The following is a 16,121-nucleotide window of genomic DNA, read 5'->3' on the forward strand; positions in this document are numbered from 1 at the left end:
CACTGTTTAAGTTGCTATAAACAAGTTACCAAGGAGCCCCGCATAAATAAACATTTTGAGGAAGTTGTGGAATAGTTCGAAAAAATAAAATTTTGTGCCTCCATTGCCACTTTCTAAGAGCGACTTAAGAAGTGAACAGCCAAATTCTACATCCTTCGCGGTAAGTGCTTAAATTTTATTCCTGAGCTACCATCATAACGTATTGCATCTGTTTTCATTTAGCTAACTCAGGTTCTATTCTTTGCAGTTCTCTGTCAACGGAAACCGTCCGAGATGCAAGAGCGGTATACTATTTCCTGACAAATCCTAATCTACAGTGTATTTTCGTTTTTCTGAAATTAACATATTTCTATACAATAAAGAAATAAGAATTAAAGCAAGAACTCGTAATCCATTCACTAAATTCATTTCTTACAAATGCATTAATTAATCTGAGGAGAATGATAAATATGGTGACGAATAAAACAAAACGACTTTCCTTAGTGAGTCCAAGTTTTTCAAGGCTGTACATTCGATCATTTAAAGAACTTGCAACTTACTGCACAAACGTTCCACTCGATACAGCCGTTGGTCCATTTCAATTATTCGTTGTGAAATATCCATTTGCAATTGGGTTTGTTTACATTTCTTAAGTCCTCAATATGCAGTAACCAAGGTTATGGTCACTGTTATTCAAAATCAATAACTTATCAATTTGTGCTGCCAGTTTCAAAAAATTTTCAAACGATTCCGTTTTGACATTACCAGTTACTGAGGGGTAGTTAAATTTACGATACAGTTTGGATAGACGAGTGGCAGGTCGTGTCGTCGCATAAAGCCTTTTTCATGACTGTTTTCATTATTGTTTTGGTATACATATGATTGAAAATAAACCAATAAGGAACAACAATTCCTCACAGCGCCGATCATTACCGGACTGTATATATTTTGTTAAGGGCTGTTAAATACTCAGAGTATGAAGTTATGAAACCGTTCGCCTGCCACGACTTAATCAGAAAGTACGAGTTCTTCATGATAAACTCTCCGCTGGTTTTAAACCAGTTTTATTCCCAATAGCTTAACTAATTCATCTTTTATGAGAAATCTTTCTACAATTGATCTGATTCTAGCAGATCAATCAATAATATTCAGGGTTTCAAATTAAGCAATGATTAGTGCAATTAGTTGTATATTCTACCAGCTTAGAACTAATCGACTATAATACTGTCGAATGTAAACCCTGAAATTGTTGTGCGAAATATAGATATAGTGTATATAAATTAAATCATTACATTATTGAAGTTACAAAAGCTCAAACTAAATTAAATTTACCTTCATCTACAACAATATCAACGTTCTAGTGATCCTACTATGGAATAGTTGCGGACCAATAAAAGAAAATTAAACATAGATTCACAAATCAATCCATTTTCTAAATCTTTCTAAGATTCTATACTGGTCCTTAGAAACCAGTTTCAATGATTTTGTTAAAAAATTTTCCCTATGTTACCTTGAGATTTTGCCATAAATTTTGCAGATGTGTTGAATACTTATTGAAAAATTTAATAAAAATCCAACAGAAGCATCCAAATTATCCTTATTTTTCAAAATGAGCTTTCATTATGCTGTTATTGATAACAACTAAAAAACTCTGATACTTCCTGTTTTATTTAAAACTGCCTGCAAGCCTCTAAAAATCGTTGGACGAGACATGAATGTTCAACATAGAAACTGTATGGAACAATAAGTTGTTTCAGACCTTGCACTGAACATTTCGCTCAAACGCAAAATTGGGTATTTTTTCCTACTTTTCAATTGTTGAAAAAAAATCATTATGCTAACAACTGTTACTCATAGGTGAGCTAGTAATATTTTTCCCGGTTTTTCACTAAAATTCCCGATTTTTTCCGTTGAAATCAAATTCCCGACTTTTTCACGGTTTTCCCGATTTTTCCGGTCACTTGCCACCCTGCGGTTTATACTGTTTTTCTTAAGTAGCACTCAATGTGTTTCAATTGGTCTGGCTTGGAACCGGATTGGAGGATTTATCTCCTCGGGTGCGAATTCGACTCGGTTGGCTTTGAACCAGGCTACCGCGTCCTTCGTGTAATGCACTGATGCCAAATCCCACCAAAACTGTACTGGATTATGATATGGGGGTGCAGGCCCGTACCCAAGATTTTATTTCGGGAGGGGCCCATTACTGAAGAAGGCTTATGTACCTAATTCTCGGTGTGCCTTCTACGGCTGTTTTTAACATACACTTTAAATTTTTCCACTGGAACTGATATTGTATTACATTTCATTACGTTTACTGTCTTGTTATTTCTGTAGCACATGTCTGGGACATTCTAAATAATTATATGTCTTTGATTTCGGGAGGGGCCAAGGCCCTCCGGCCCCCCCCTCTGGGTACGTGACTGTGGGGGTGGAAACAGAACATTTGTTAGCGAACGGAAAAAGTAGAGTGATGATTAAATATAGGAAGAAACATGAAACTATATGATGATGGAATATAAGCAGGAATTTAATGTAAAAAGTACATCAAAATACCATGCGGCACATTCCTGCCAACCATATTTCTCATTTCTTAAGGTACATATCTGTTCAAATATGTGAGATAGTGGGGTAATTAGAATTATTTGAACTCCAAAATTGTAGGACATTAGTTGAAAATTATAAAAGGTTCTGGGAACGAATTATGGGGATAAGATGAAAAAAGTGCGATTTCATAGGGCCTACATTTAAATTTAAGGAGAGGGAAGAGTCTCGCCTACCAGTGCGTAACAGTACAGCCAAACATTTTCTGCTACTTACAGAACACCATTTTCTAGTTTGCACCGAAGTGCAATGTTTTGACTGACGCGCCGAACGAAGACGTGTTTCGGCATCTAGCTTGGAAATTCGAAGATTTAGAATTCATATAATAATACTTATTCATATTAATAAAAAAAATTCAATAATCCAAATTAGTGTATCGTGGCGACCGATTTACTAATTTTGCCGGATCCGTCATACGAATACATTCACAAATAGCACACTCAGTCAAAGCCGAAGAGAAAAAATTTGCCTGGCGGGTCTCACCGGCCGAGTGCGAATAGCCCTTAAGGTGCAATTCATGTGAGAGTTGGAAATACAAATATACGAAATATTGCAATCCCCCCGGTCCGTATTTTCTCTCGACGGTCTTGCATCTATGGCCGAGTGCGGATGGAAGACGGTACGTGGAAAAGGCGAATGAAACATGAACAGCATCGTTTATTGGAAGGACCAATTCTTGTCCAAACGGCCAAGGTCGAGCGGTTACGGCAGGTCGGGCATGTTGCTAGAATGTCGGAGAACAACCCGGTTAAAATGATCCGATCGGTATAAGAAGAAAAGGTGCGCAGCGGGCAAGATGGGTCGATCAAGTTGAGGATGACCTGCGGACCCTTCCAGCTATCGAGCCTGGCGGCGAACAGCCACGAATCGAGTTGAATGGAGACCCGCGTGACCAACGATTGAAAGAGTAAGTAAGTAACGTATCTACCCGTCAGAATACGAGAGATAAATACTAGAACTGAACTTACATACTCACACGCCTTCTTACGTAAACAAAGATGAACTGATGGTATAGATGAATTGAAACTTCATAGTTCCTTTGTTAATATAATTCACATTTATTGGGATTAATCGATTATAATCTTTGTATATAGGTTTTGTCAAATGATTACTCAATGTCCCTCTTTCTGCTAGGTTGCGTAATCCTACAAAACTATCTGAGGAATATTAAAGACATCGGTTTCGTTTGTTTAATGAAGCGCTTCTAAAAACAAATTATCCTATATTACCGGTAATATTAAAAATCATTTGATTTTAAAGAACTCTTACCATTTAGGTACCATATAATAACTAATACTCAAATAAAAATCCTTCCATTGTCAGCAAAGGATGGATGTTTTTATAAACAAATCTGTCTAAATTCTTAAACGTATTTTTTTCCATACGTTGCTACTTTTAATAAATACAAAATAATAAAAACACGTTCATCGAAACTGGCGAGCATTTGCAAAATAGAATCAAGTATTTCGTTTGTGGATGTTTAATCCTTTGCGGCGTCTTCATTACTACCGGTTGACTTACGTTCATCACTTTCAACGGAGCTGTGTGGGGAACTTGCTTTCTTTCCATTGCTATCGTTGCCTGGGTTCATGTCAAATGATTGAATTTGGGCTTCATGCAAGGCCTGCATGATTTTCAGCGAAGTAAGTGAACCCAGCCGTTCTGGAAGCTTCCTAAGAATCTCTCCGACATACAATCCGAACGCGCCGTGCTCATCGAGACTGACGGCATGTTCGAGATTGTTCTGGTACTTGATCGTGCGGTTTAGGTTGAAGTTGGAGACGGACGCTACCTCGTCCATATTGTCATAGTTGAGCCGTTGACGCTTTGGTACGTTGTATGACACTTCCACGTTGGAAGCCGGTATGGGCGATTCGACTGGAGTGGGCTGTGATAGGCTCGGCCGGTAGCCATGTGAGGCTGACATTGGATTAGCGCCCATCTGGGCTGGATGGTGATTTTCTCGACTCCCATGGAGATTTGCTATGTGCGCCTGCTGACCAGACATGTGAGGTGACTGAAGGTGGTGCATACTCATATCCTGTCCGTGGTGAAATCCGGGCGGTCCCTGGTGCTGTGCGTGTGGATATTGCTGCTGTAGTTTCACTTGCTGCGCTTGATAGTGCAGTTGAGCTTGCGGATTCTGAGCAGCTGCCGCAGCCGCTACCTGCTGCAGGTCCAGATATGCGTGGAGATCATCCTTCGACTCCTCCATCTGACGCTTCCGAAGCGCATGGAGTGGATTGGATTCGTCGTCACTGAAAGAAAAAGGTTTTCATCACGTTAGTATGATACCAATGCAAAATGTATATTCTTAGTTTAAACTCACTTATCATTATATTAGATTTGGTTGGAGAGAGGAGGGGAGAAACATGTTGCTACTAGTAATCTAGGAATTTTCTGAATCACCACAAGTGATCAGGATTTATCGTGAGAGATCATATGCTATTTTTTTAGAAACAACCGCACGCGGTGTTCATAACCTCACAGAATGATAAAAAAAATGTAAATAATAATCAAAATACCGATTCGTGACGAGGCCTAATTCTGCGATGTTTTCAAATATTCGATACAACATTTCCATTTAGAAGTAATATGCATCCTGCAAACCTCAATTTCAATTTTATTTCAAAGCGTGATGTTTAGAAAAGTTGCTTTATAAAAATAATCAAAAAACTGTAAATGACAACTTATTTATGATACGCGACAACTTGTTCAAAATAATCTGATTTGCAATACCCGAGCTATGTTGGTATATTTTTAAATATGACGCTCCAACTTGATCAAATGTCTACAGCACCCTCTCAGATTTGAATGAAACTATCTGGGCATGTAGACTTTGTCACAACAAGCCACCATGCATACTTTGTTTTTTTTTTTCCAAAATTGATCTGAACTGTCTTTCGCAAAGGTATTGCACTAGTGATTTTTCAAAATCAAATCAATTTTCCAGTAAAAATACTGAAAAAACCCTTATTGAGTTCTACACTGGAGAAAAACGACTTCAAAAATTTAAAATCAATTTATGAAAAAACATAATTTTTGATTTTGATAAAATTGTGTCCCAATATAGGATTGTGTTCATACATTGCAAGATGGGCACTTTTAAGAAAAAAAAATTTTTTTTCTTACAAAACCTATTTTTTGTCCAAACTAAATTTTTATCCAGTCTTTTTTTTTCCCGAAAACCAAACTCAACTGAGTCATTATCCAAGATCCCAATAAAACTTAATTTGTTAGAAAATTACGACGAAAACCCTATTGCTAGTTTTTCGATATTAGCAGAAAGTGTTAGTTTTTTTTAGAGAAATTATTCTCTCTTAAAAATACCCATCTTGCTACATATGGAAGGTTGACAGGGAGCATAGTTATCTATGTTGTTATTCCATTCAAATAAAAAATAGTGTTTTTGGTAATTTAAAATTTGGAATTTCGAAGATCTATTTTTTCAGTGCAGGGTTCGATAAGTAATTTTTCGATTTCTTATGGAATTGCTCTATGTCTTTAATATATATCTCATATCTTCATATATAAAAATGTGTGGTATTCTTCAAAATAATTTTCATAAACATATTTTAAATATGATCAGTACCTAACAGGGAAAACAGATTGGAAAACTAACATGTGAATGCAATAATGTAATGAGAACCGCGAAAACATTACCGCAGATACGGGACTCGATCCCGTAGCTAACTCCTAATCGGGGAAATTGTTTTACCGATTAAACTACCCTACACTACGCCTCTACGTCTTAAGAAATCATTGAAAGCACATATTTTGTTTCTATTTCTTCGCGTTTGATCTTCGGCTCATCAGTGCTTAAAGTAGTTCAAATTGAACTGCCATCTCGCGCCTAGCAGTTCAATTTAAACTGCTAAGCAGACGCAAAATTTGCACTATTTATGCAACCTTTTGCAATATTCTTGTACATCTATGGAGATTTATGCGGATCTGGTATCGCTGGTGGTAATTGTACTGAGCTGAAAGAATGTAAAGTTTTATCTTGGATCTGAAATATAATGGAAAAACCATTTTTTTATACACCTAGTGGTGTGATGATGCCTTTCTCATATTACTTATATTTATAAAAATATCACTAGAAGATTCTGTCTAAAGCTTTTTTCTCAATCTTGTATAAAATAAACTTTTTTTAGGTTAGAACTAACATAACCTTTTCAGTTTGTAATTTCTGGAACCGGAAGTCGGACCCGAATGAATTTAAACATCAACTTATGAGATAATAGGAACATTAATTTGAGTCTAAGTTTGTGAAAATCGATCGAATCATCTTTTTATAGTGAGTTCCGGTACTTCTGGAACCGGGAATTGGTAACCAGTATAGCCAAAGTCGGTTCGTTTAGTAAGTAACTAAAATAGCCTACAAAATAAATCAGTTTTGAACCAGGTGTAGGTTACTAAATTTGTGGAAGTTGAACGCTTTGGCATGAATTCATGCTGAGTCTCAGATTTATTACGTTATTTGAATTATTGAATGTGTTTTCACTGAGACGCTATCTTCCGTCAGACATCAATATCTTTGAGTGCGAAAATCTTCTTTCGATTCCGCATTAGAATGAGGAAACATTAATCGAACATATTGTGTAATTACTGGTAACAACTCTGCTGGAATAGCAATTTGTACCACTCGAGATCGGAAAGCACAAAATCGAAATATTGTCCACTGGAGAAAACATTTGCTAGAACCACCTTCTCGTAAATTTTGGTTTTATCAAGGTAAATTCACCGGTTCGGCCAGCTCGACCAATTGCAGACACGTTTGCCCATCCTTAATATTTTGTGATTTCATGAAAGCCACAAGCTTCAAAAATTTACAAAGAACTTTATTTTCGAACAAATTATTCACAAATGTGAAATGATGTTTCCTGAAATTCGCGTGAAATCCGCGCCATCGCAGCAAAATCTGAGCAGAAATCGCGCTAAATCCGCGAGATCCGCGCGACCGTAACAACCTTGAGTAGAGATAATTATTCATTATGACAAGCTTCTCCCCTTATAACATGCGATTATTTATTATTTGAAAAGACTTAGACAAATGTGATATCAGTCAAAAATATAGCTCTGAATTCATTTCGATCAGATGCTTGTTTTAATGAAAACGTTTTATTGAAAAAATATGATAAAAGTTTTCTAAAACACTTATTTTGGGTAGTTAGTTTTTGCAGCCTTATTAACTAAAGTATTCAACATATTCAATTTGAGAAAAATACTAACAAACAGAAGTATCCAAAGAGTTGGTGCTTTTCTCAAGTACAACCAACATAATCAACATTCTCGTCCATATCACACTCTGTGATTTCAGGCTTTCACTTTGTATCATCCAGTGATTGTTAAATGTAGGGGAAGACGGGGTAAAACGCACCCCCAAGGCATAATGCACCTTTAGCTTTTCTCAAAAGTTACCATTTTTTTTCACTGAAATTTTAATGAAACTGAAAGTCCGCCATAACAACAGATTACTATAAAATTTTGGTAGCGACGATTCAATCATATCTGGAAAAAATATAAACAACCAATTATGTCTCGGTTATAAGTAATTTTTGATGTTCATTCCATAGTAATTTTCTAGGGTGAGGAAGACGATTTTAATTATGTAACCAGTGAACTTCTTTGCCAATCATTCGGGTTTCTAAAACAGGGTGGCAAGTGAATTAGCGATTTCAATTTCCCGGTTTTCCCGGTGCGCGAGACTAAAAATTCCCGGTTTTTTTACCAGGCTCGAATAGCCTATGTTCAGTTTTTTTTTAAATATTTCTCTCATTCAAGCTTTAAATTGATATGTTTTTTTTGGACATGGGCAAAAAAAACATCGGGAGTTTAGAAATAAGTATTTTTTGGGTATCTGCTTGGAACTACGATTAAAAGTCTCATCCACAGTTTATCCAAACGTTCATATACTGAACTAACAGTACCATCCAGCCCAATGTATTCCATCTTTATTTTTTTTCTTTTACTTCGCCAGTAACTTCGATGTAACAATAGGATTGAAACAAGAAACATATCTGGCCAACGGTGATGAAAGTGATTAGTCTTGCATTTCACTAAGGAATGAAGCATCAAAATTCTTGCAGTTTACTTGCTTTTTTCAATAATGCTCTTATGCGCAGCTTTCACATCATATCCGATTAATGGTGGTGTTCTGTAGTTTTCCAGAAATATCATCAGTTATTTTAAAGCCTAATGATGCAGCATTTAATTTAAAGTCTTATAATTAAAATTAAAATAATCTTTTTTCAAACTATTCAATCTTTTTCAAGACTACAACTGAATCAGTCTTTTTTAAGTCTATCTGGAAAATCAGTCCTTCTTAAAACCTATGCAAGTTAGGGGTATGTTCTAGAAATGGGCAGAACCGTTAATTTCAAAGAACTCTTGAAAACTCAATAGTTGTACCGAAAGAATTAGTTCTACTGAACCATTCTTTCGTTTTTCCTGAAACTTTGTATGTTTCTTCGAAAGTAATATAAGAGCTACAAATAATATTTTGTAGTACACAGATTCAATAATAGTGAGTGCTTTTTGCATGTGTTCTGCCAATAATCATTCTCTTTTGTATACATTTTCAAAGTTCGCGAACTTCTACCAGATTCCTCAAACCAGCAAACGTTCCGAAAGACGCAACTTATTTGTATACAAACTCGAAGAACTTGATTACTTTCATTTCTATTGAGAAGAATAGAGAGCTTTCATTCTTCAATAAAGAACTACAGTTCACTCAATCTTCGAAGAGAACTAGTTCTTTTGGACCGTTCGCGGACTGATCATCTCTACTGTATTCCAATACTATTTTAACCTGGTATAGTCTGGAAAAAAGCATAAGATTAAAAATTAAAAATGAATTAACTAAAGAACAACATTCCTCCCGCAAACCCGATTCCTTCTAAAAACCAGTCGCGTCTCGTGTCTGGGTTGTGCACTGCTTATATGGTATGATATCAGAACCGTTTCGACGTTGCAAATGAGACAGCAATTTGTTTTCAACTGCCATAAGCATAAGCTACCGAAGCCTCTCCTGAATGTGTGCATACAAGTTCTCACAGAGCCTATTTGACCAGTTGTGCAGTGCACGAGGTGCACATGAGGACGAGACGCCACTGCTAACAACATATACGATATTCTTTCAGAATTGGGTTTTGGCGAGAGAACAAAATTCTTCTAGAAATCTTAAAATGTACGCTAGTCACTTGTCCTACTATCTTCGACTGCTCCTTCGTCGACATCAATATCCTCATCATAGCTGATAATCGAACTCTGAAAAACCTGAAATTTTAGCTGTCAAAGAAGGAAATCAAATACTCCTTGCAAACGGTGGTTAAAATGAAAGTCGGCTTTGTCTGTCGATTTTGTGAATCCTATTGAAATCAATACTAAGATTACTAAACAAGTATTGTCACAATTTGACATTACTAAGACAAATTTTGGTGAAATTAGGGGAATCATTAGCTGGCAACTAAAACACGGCTCTTAAGAGTTAAAAAAAAATTAAACATGTTACCTGATGTTACTTTTACCATTATGCATACTTATTCTGAAATTTAAGACAAACACTAGACAATGTCCTAAGTGCAAGTGACAGTTCCTCTTTCTTTACTTTTTCCTTTGATTTTTACAGTCCTATCGGCAATCCTTCTATCTTAAACTTTGCAGAGAATAACAACTGAAACTATTAACTTTCGATCTGCTGTAGAAAAAATGTTAGAAAATACGCCGTAATAATTGAAAGAGGAAATAAACTGTCACTTGGGACTTTTTCTAATATTTATCGAGATTTAATAGAAATCCAGCAGAAGCATCCAAAATATCCTTATTTTTCATTATGAGCATTCATTGTGCTGTTATTGATGACAGCTGAGAAAGCTCTTATTGATTTAAAATTGCTGTTAAACCCATACAAAAACCGTTGAAACATGAGATGTTGGCCCCATTTTCAATGGATTGTGCACCATTGAACCTGATGTTTCAAAACTTATACTGAACTTCTAGTTCAAACACAAAATTACCTCCATCTTTTCATTTATTGTATCAGGAAAATCATGATGCTGCAAATCGTTACTAAGATTAGGACTAGTAAATTTTTTCCGGATTTGCACTAAAATTCCCGACTTTTTCCCGGGTTCCCGATTTTCCCCGTCACTTGCCACCCTGCTTAAATTAGTTCTAATACAGATGATGTATTGGCAATTTTAAAGAAAAATCGACAAATTTATCGTCTCATATTGTTGGGGGCAAAATTACCCGAATTGTGTGAGGCAAGAATTCGCTTCCAAAAATTATCCATAAGTTATCAATTTAATGAATAATATTGAGCAATCTTCCACCTGAAAATATTTCGTCAACGAAAAGTCTAAAGCTTTCTTTAAATAGGAAGAAGAAGCTTTATGAGGGTGCATACTGCCCCGTGGTTGTCATGAGCTTTAATCCGTTGTTTTGATGAATGTGAAGGATTAACATCATCCTGCCTCTATGTTAAGATAATCGCACTTCGCGTAATTCAAATTGTATATTTTTCATGTTTCCACGATCGGGCGTTATGCCCCGCATATATTTCAATAGACAATTTTTAAAGGTTTTGGAAAATAAGATATTTCATGTATTTTTTAATGCATTTAGCGAGTATTTGTACGTAATTTTGAGAAATAATGATTACGGCAGATAGTCATGCATGAAACTCTTCCGTGTTATTTTCTATATTTATTTGTTTTATTTAAATTTGTCTTCGATTAAAATAAAATTATCGCACAGACTATTACTATACAACTACTATCATTAACCTAACATAAATATTTTATTTTTAAATGCTTTGTTGTTCATTGTAAAATCAAATAAATGATAAACACTATTGAAGCGATGACAACAAACATCCATAGGATTGTTTTGACCGTACTGTGTGCGATGGACTGATCGTCGAAGAAAGTCTGTTCTCTGCAATGATCTTCCAGGAATATTAAAATGCAATTTCTCCAGAAGCGCTGGGCAGTCGATATTATTTGAAAGCAGGAATCAGGAATCAGAACAAATTGGCTCAAATGGCACGTTCCCCTTGATATTTGGAGATTTGTGCCTTGCCATCAATTTGTTTTTAGCATCATTTTCCCGATATATAAGAGGGAAGGATTGAAAGGAAATGGTAAGGGTTGGACTAGGAGGATGGGAAAAATTGACGACACAAAAACACATAAAAGCAGAAGTAAATTCTGCACCCCTAAGGGATGCTGAACAATCTGCTGAGGATCACATTTAGTGGAAGCAGAAGGAAATTATGAACCTCTACGAGGTCCCGAACAGTCTGCTGTTAATAAAACCTCCAACCCCCGAGAGGATTTAGAGATCTTACAAAAGCGACACCATTCTGCACTCCCGGAAGAATGCAGAACGACTCGCAGTATGTACGAGCAGAAGTAAATGCGGTACCCCCCAGAGGATGCCAAACAATCTGCCAAACCCTATTTAAGGTGAATACAGAAGGGATTCATTCACTCCAGGAAGAACGATGAACCCTTCTGACTATAGCTCCTTACCACATTGGGTGAGAAACGAGAGAATATCCTTCAATTTTAGCTCCGCATACACAGACTCAACCATGTATGGAGAACCAAAAACCCGGATACGTAGCTGCGTCAATGCGGGACAGTTACATATCAGATGATATGAAGTACCATAATCGCATTCACACAAATCACACGAATAATACTCAGCACGTTGAATAGTAGCCATGTGATAATTGAGTTTGCAATGTCCAGTCAGAGCTCTGACCAGAATACTTCAATGATACTTGGAGAAATGCAGTAGACACTTTGACATTTTCAGATTTAAATCTGGTAGAAATGCTTTTGTCTGAGCGCAAGTTTGCAAGCTGCGCCAGTAGCTGGCATGTTTGGATGCAGCCCAAGAACGTATCTTGTGCTTTATCCAACTAGTTGAAAGTGGTAAAGCTGGTTCAGGACCAACGAAATCATTCGTTGCACCAGCTCTAGCCAACTCATCAGCCCATTCATTTCCAGTAATACCAGAATGGCCGGGTACCCATATGAAGTAAACAGCATTTGAAATGCTGAGGTCTTCAATTTGAGTTCGACATGCGATCACTAGATTCGACCGTGAGTCATTCGAACTGAGTGCTTTTAAGGCTGCCTGACTGTCGGAACAAAAATAAATACGTTTACCACAGATCCTCTGCTGAAGTGCCGATTGCTTGGAACACAGTACAGTATCTACCAAGTGAATGAGACTGCTCCAGCCTATTTCACGACAGTAGATACCAGCACCAGCACGACCATTCAACAGAGAACCGTCCGTAAAACAAACTATGTGTTCATCAAGTTGTCGTTCCAGACAACCAGACAACCACTCCTAACGAAGAGGATAGCTCACATTGAATGTTTTAAAAGGAAAACTGCATGTGAGAGTTAGGTCACTAGGAGCGAGTAAATACTCATCCCACGGAACCATTTGAGACCACAAGCGAGTGTGACTGGTAGCATATTCTAATGGGTTACTGTTCCAAAGCCCTGTAACCCTAAGACGGTATGCACAAGATAATGCTTCTTGTTCTAGGAACACATGTAGTGGTTTAATGCACAGTAGCGCCTCTAGAGCAGCAGTAGGAGTTGTCGTGAATGCTCCTGTCATCGCCATTAGGACCATCCTTTGGAGATGATTTAGCTTTGACTGAACTGTCGCGACTTCTCCTTTCTGCCACCATACAAGACATCCATATGCTAAAATTGGTCTAACGATAGTTGTGTAGATCCAATGAATATATCTGGGTTTGAGTCCCCATGATTTTCCAAAAGCTCGTCTGCATTGGCCGAATATCCTGCAAGCTCTTTTAATCCTGAAATCAATGTGAGCAGACCAATTCAGTTTTGAGTCAAGAATAACCCCGACGTATTAAACTTGATCGACCACAGTGACCCCTGAACCAAAGAACTGCAACGGACGAGCTCCTGTAATTATCCTACGATGAGTGAAAAGCACCATTGATGTTTTGCCCGGATTTACAGATAATCCAAACCTGACAACACCATTGTTCAACAGATCGCAGGGCTTGCTGCATTAAATCAAAGAGAGTGTTAATGCTTATACCGGTCATCAATATATGATAATCGTCGGCAAAACCATAAGTCGGAAATCCAAGGTTATTAAGTTTCCTTAACAAACTATCAGCGACTAGGTTCCATAAAAGTGGGGATAGTACACCACCTTGAGGACACCCACAGACACTCAGCTTTCTAATATCTGGCCTGCCGAAGCGATGATCAAAGAAGTTGATTGCTAAGCATTGCGTGTATCCAGTAAGGGAAAAACCCAAGATATTCCGTTCACGACTGCAATGTTTAACCTCCTGCAGCCATTCAGCCATCGGCACGGAAATACACCTTGACTTAGGAGTTCCTATTTTTGTGGCCTTTTACGACATGGAATAGGAAACCAGTGGATCAATTCTTGGTAAAAAATAATTCCGCCGGATGCCACACGGCTTACCTGTTTGGTGGACTTATACCACCGGTACAGGTGGACCGTAGCGTTATTCTTAGCAGTTGGGAAACCGCTACCGACACTACACGGCTATCTATGCTGCTCAGAGAGGGAAGTTAACATTGATGGTCAACTTCCATGGATGGCCGAGCAGCCGGTCGGAGACAAACAGTCGCAGAAAGAAAATTCGTCTGTTTTGTAGTGTAGGAAGATTAATCAGAGCGCAGCGATTTTCGTAGCTAGGTAATTGAAGACGGTTTTGCCATGGAAGTCGTCGTAGTGCAAATCGAATGAAACATTTTTGAACTCGTTCGATTCGATCGATGTGGACGTTGTGGTAGGGTGCCCAGATTATTACTCCGTATTCCAAAACACTGCGTACTAAAGCGACGTAAACTGTCTTTAGGCTATACACATCATCAAAGTCTCTGGTGTTGCGTTTGATAAGTCCCAAAACTGCGTAAGCCTTTGCCGTAACTAGAGATAATTGTTCGGTGAAACGAAGCTTACGATCAAGGACGATGCCCAAATCTTTGACAGCAGAAACGCGTTGAACTGGAACAGCCATCATAGAGTATTCAAATACGATCGGAGATTGCGATCGTGAGAAAGTAATTGCACTGGATTTTTTGATGTTTATACTCATACCGTTTCTGTCACACCAGTCAATAACTTTGTCAACGTCCATTTGTAAGGCACAGCAATCCACAAGGCTAGTAATGATGCGATACACTTTGAGATCGTCTGCATACATTACTTTAGGCGACGATAATTCTCTACATAGGTCATTCACGAACAGTACGAAGAGTAGTGGACCTAGATGGCTTCCTTGGGAAACACCTGATATAATGTTGAAAGGATCAGAAAGAATAGATCCTACACGAACTCAGGCTATGCGATTTGTGAGATACGAAAAAATCCAATCTGTCAGCCAGTCGGGGAAACCACCACGCCTCAATTTTTCTATAGCGAGCAGATGATGTACACAAACGAAAGCTTTAGAGAAATCAACGTACAACGCATCAACTTGTAGCTCATCATATTTGTCGTTGTTGATCGTTTTCTGACAAAGCCATGCTGATCAGTGTTAATAATGAGCTTTACTGCGGGATAGAGATACTCCAACAGTATACGTTCGAAAACTTTTGGTAAGCAACTCAGAATGGTAATGCCTCTGTAGTTATCGACGTCATGAACGTTACCAGTTTTATGAATCGGAACGATTAAAGCTTCTTTCCACTTCGCCGGAAAATACCTCTCAGCTAAGGAACGATTGAAAAGCAGTGAAGCCGGCAAAGCTAAGGCAGAAGAGCATTCTTTTATAAATGAAGGTGGCAATCCATCCGATCCTGGTCCTTTTGATCCATTGACACGTTGCAGATTAGTATACACTTCACTTGCCGTGAACACAACCGCTGGTAAGTTCAGCTTATACATCGGTAGGCTATTCAGGTACGATTCTGACAAAGGTGGTGAGTTATTACTTAGCACACTTTGAAAGAAAGACGCGAATAGATTAGCTGAATCCAAGGCTGCTGAAGACGAGATAGTTAAGATATAGCAACATTTCCTTAGGGAGTTCGTGTTACCCCATCTACCCCTACTCGTATACTTTCCACATTGACAGGGCTTAAAAACAAACTGAACTTAAATCCTATTCAAATAAATAATTTTAAAAAGATTATCCGAAAAACAAAAACAAAAGATCATCCGAAATACTGATAACACTTTTTCTACCACCCTGCAGTAATAATAATTTCAACAGATTCTGATTCCGTTTTTGCAATGATTGAGCGGAAACATATATTGGAGAAGCCAAATGAATGAAAAACTAACAGAAAAGATGAATTTTTGGAAAAAGATACGCTCAGAGACAGGACTCGAACCTGCGTTCTTATGCATTCCGTGCATACACGCTACCATTTCGCCACTCTGAATCTTGTTTTAGCCACTCTAAAACGCTAAACAGACACAATAGCGCGTACATCGAACATGGTCTACATCCTGGCCGTCACCCGACCGATACCTTATATCCAAACATCTTC

General features: G+C 37.7%; 1 protein-coding gene across 5 annotated transcripts in view; it reads right to left on the reverse strand.

Moving 5' to 3' along the window:
* Positions 1–3,614: 3,614 nt before the first annotated feature.
* The window catches only part of LOC131434511 (bromodomain-containing protein DDB_G0280777-like), a 67,103-nt gene continuing 54,596 nt past the window's right edge, over positions 3,615–16,121 (reverse strand). For all 5 annotated transcript variants that reach the window (XM_058601260.1, XM_058601264.1, XM_058601263.1 and 2 more), the window contains one exon: positions 3,615–4,838. In XM_058601260.1, the coding sequence (XP_058457243.1) occupies positions 4,061–4,838 (778 nt within the window). In that variant the 3' untranslated portion in view covers positions 3,615–4,060. The remainder of the gene's footprint in view (positions 4,839–16,121) is intronic.

The sequence above is a fragment of the Malaya genurostris genome, chromosome 3 (genome assembly GCF_030247185.1).
Source record: "Malaya genurostris strain Urasoe2022 chromosome 3, Malgen_1.1, whole genome shotgun sequence".
NCBI classification, from domain to species: Eukaryota; Metazoa; Arthropoda; class Insecta; order Diptera; family Culicidae; genus Malaya; species Malaya genurostris.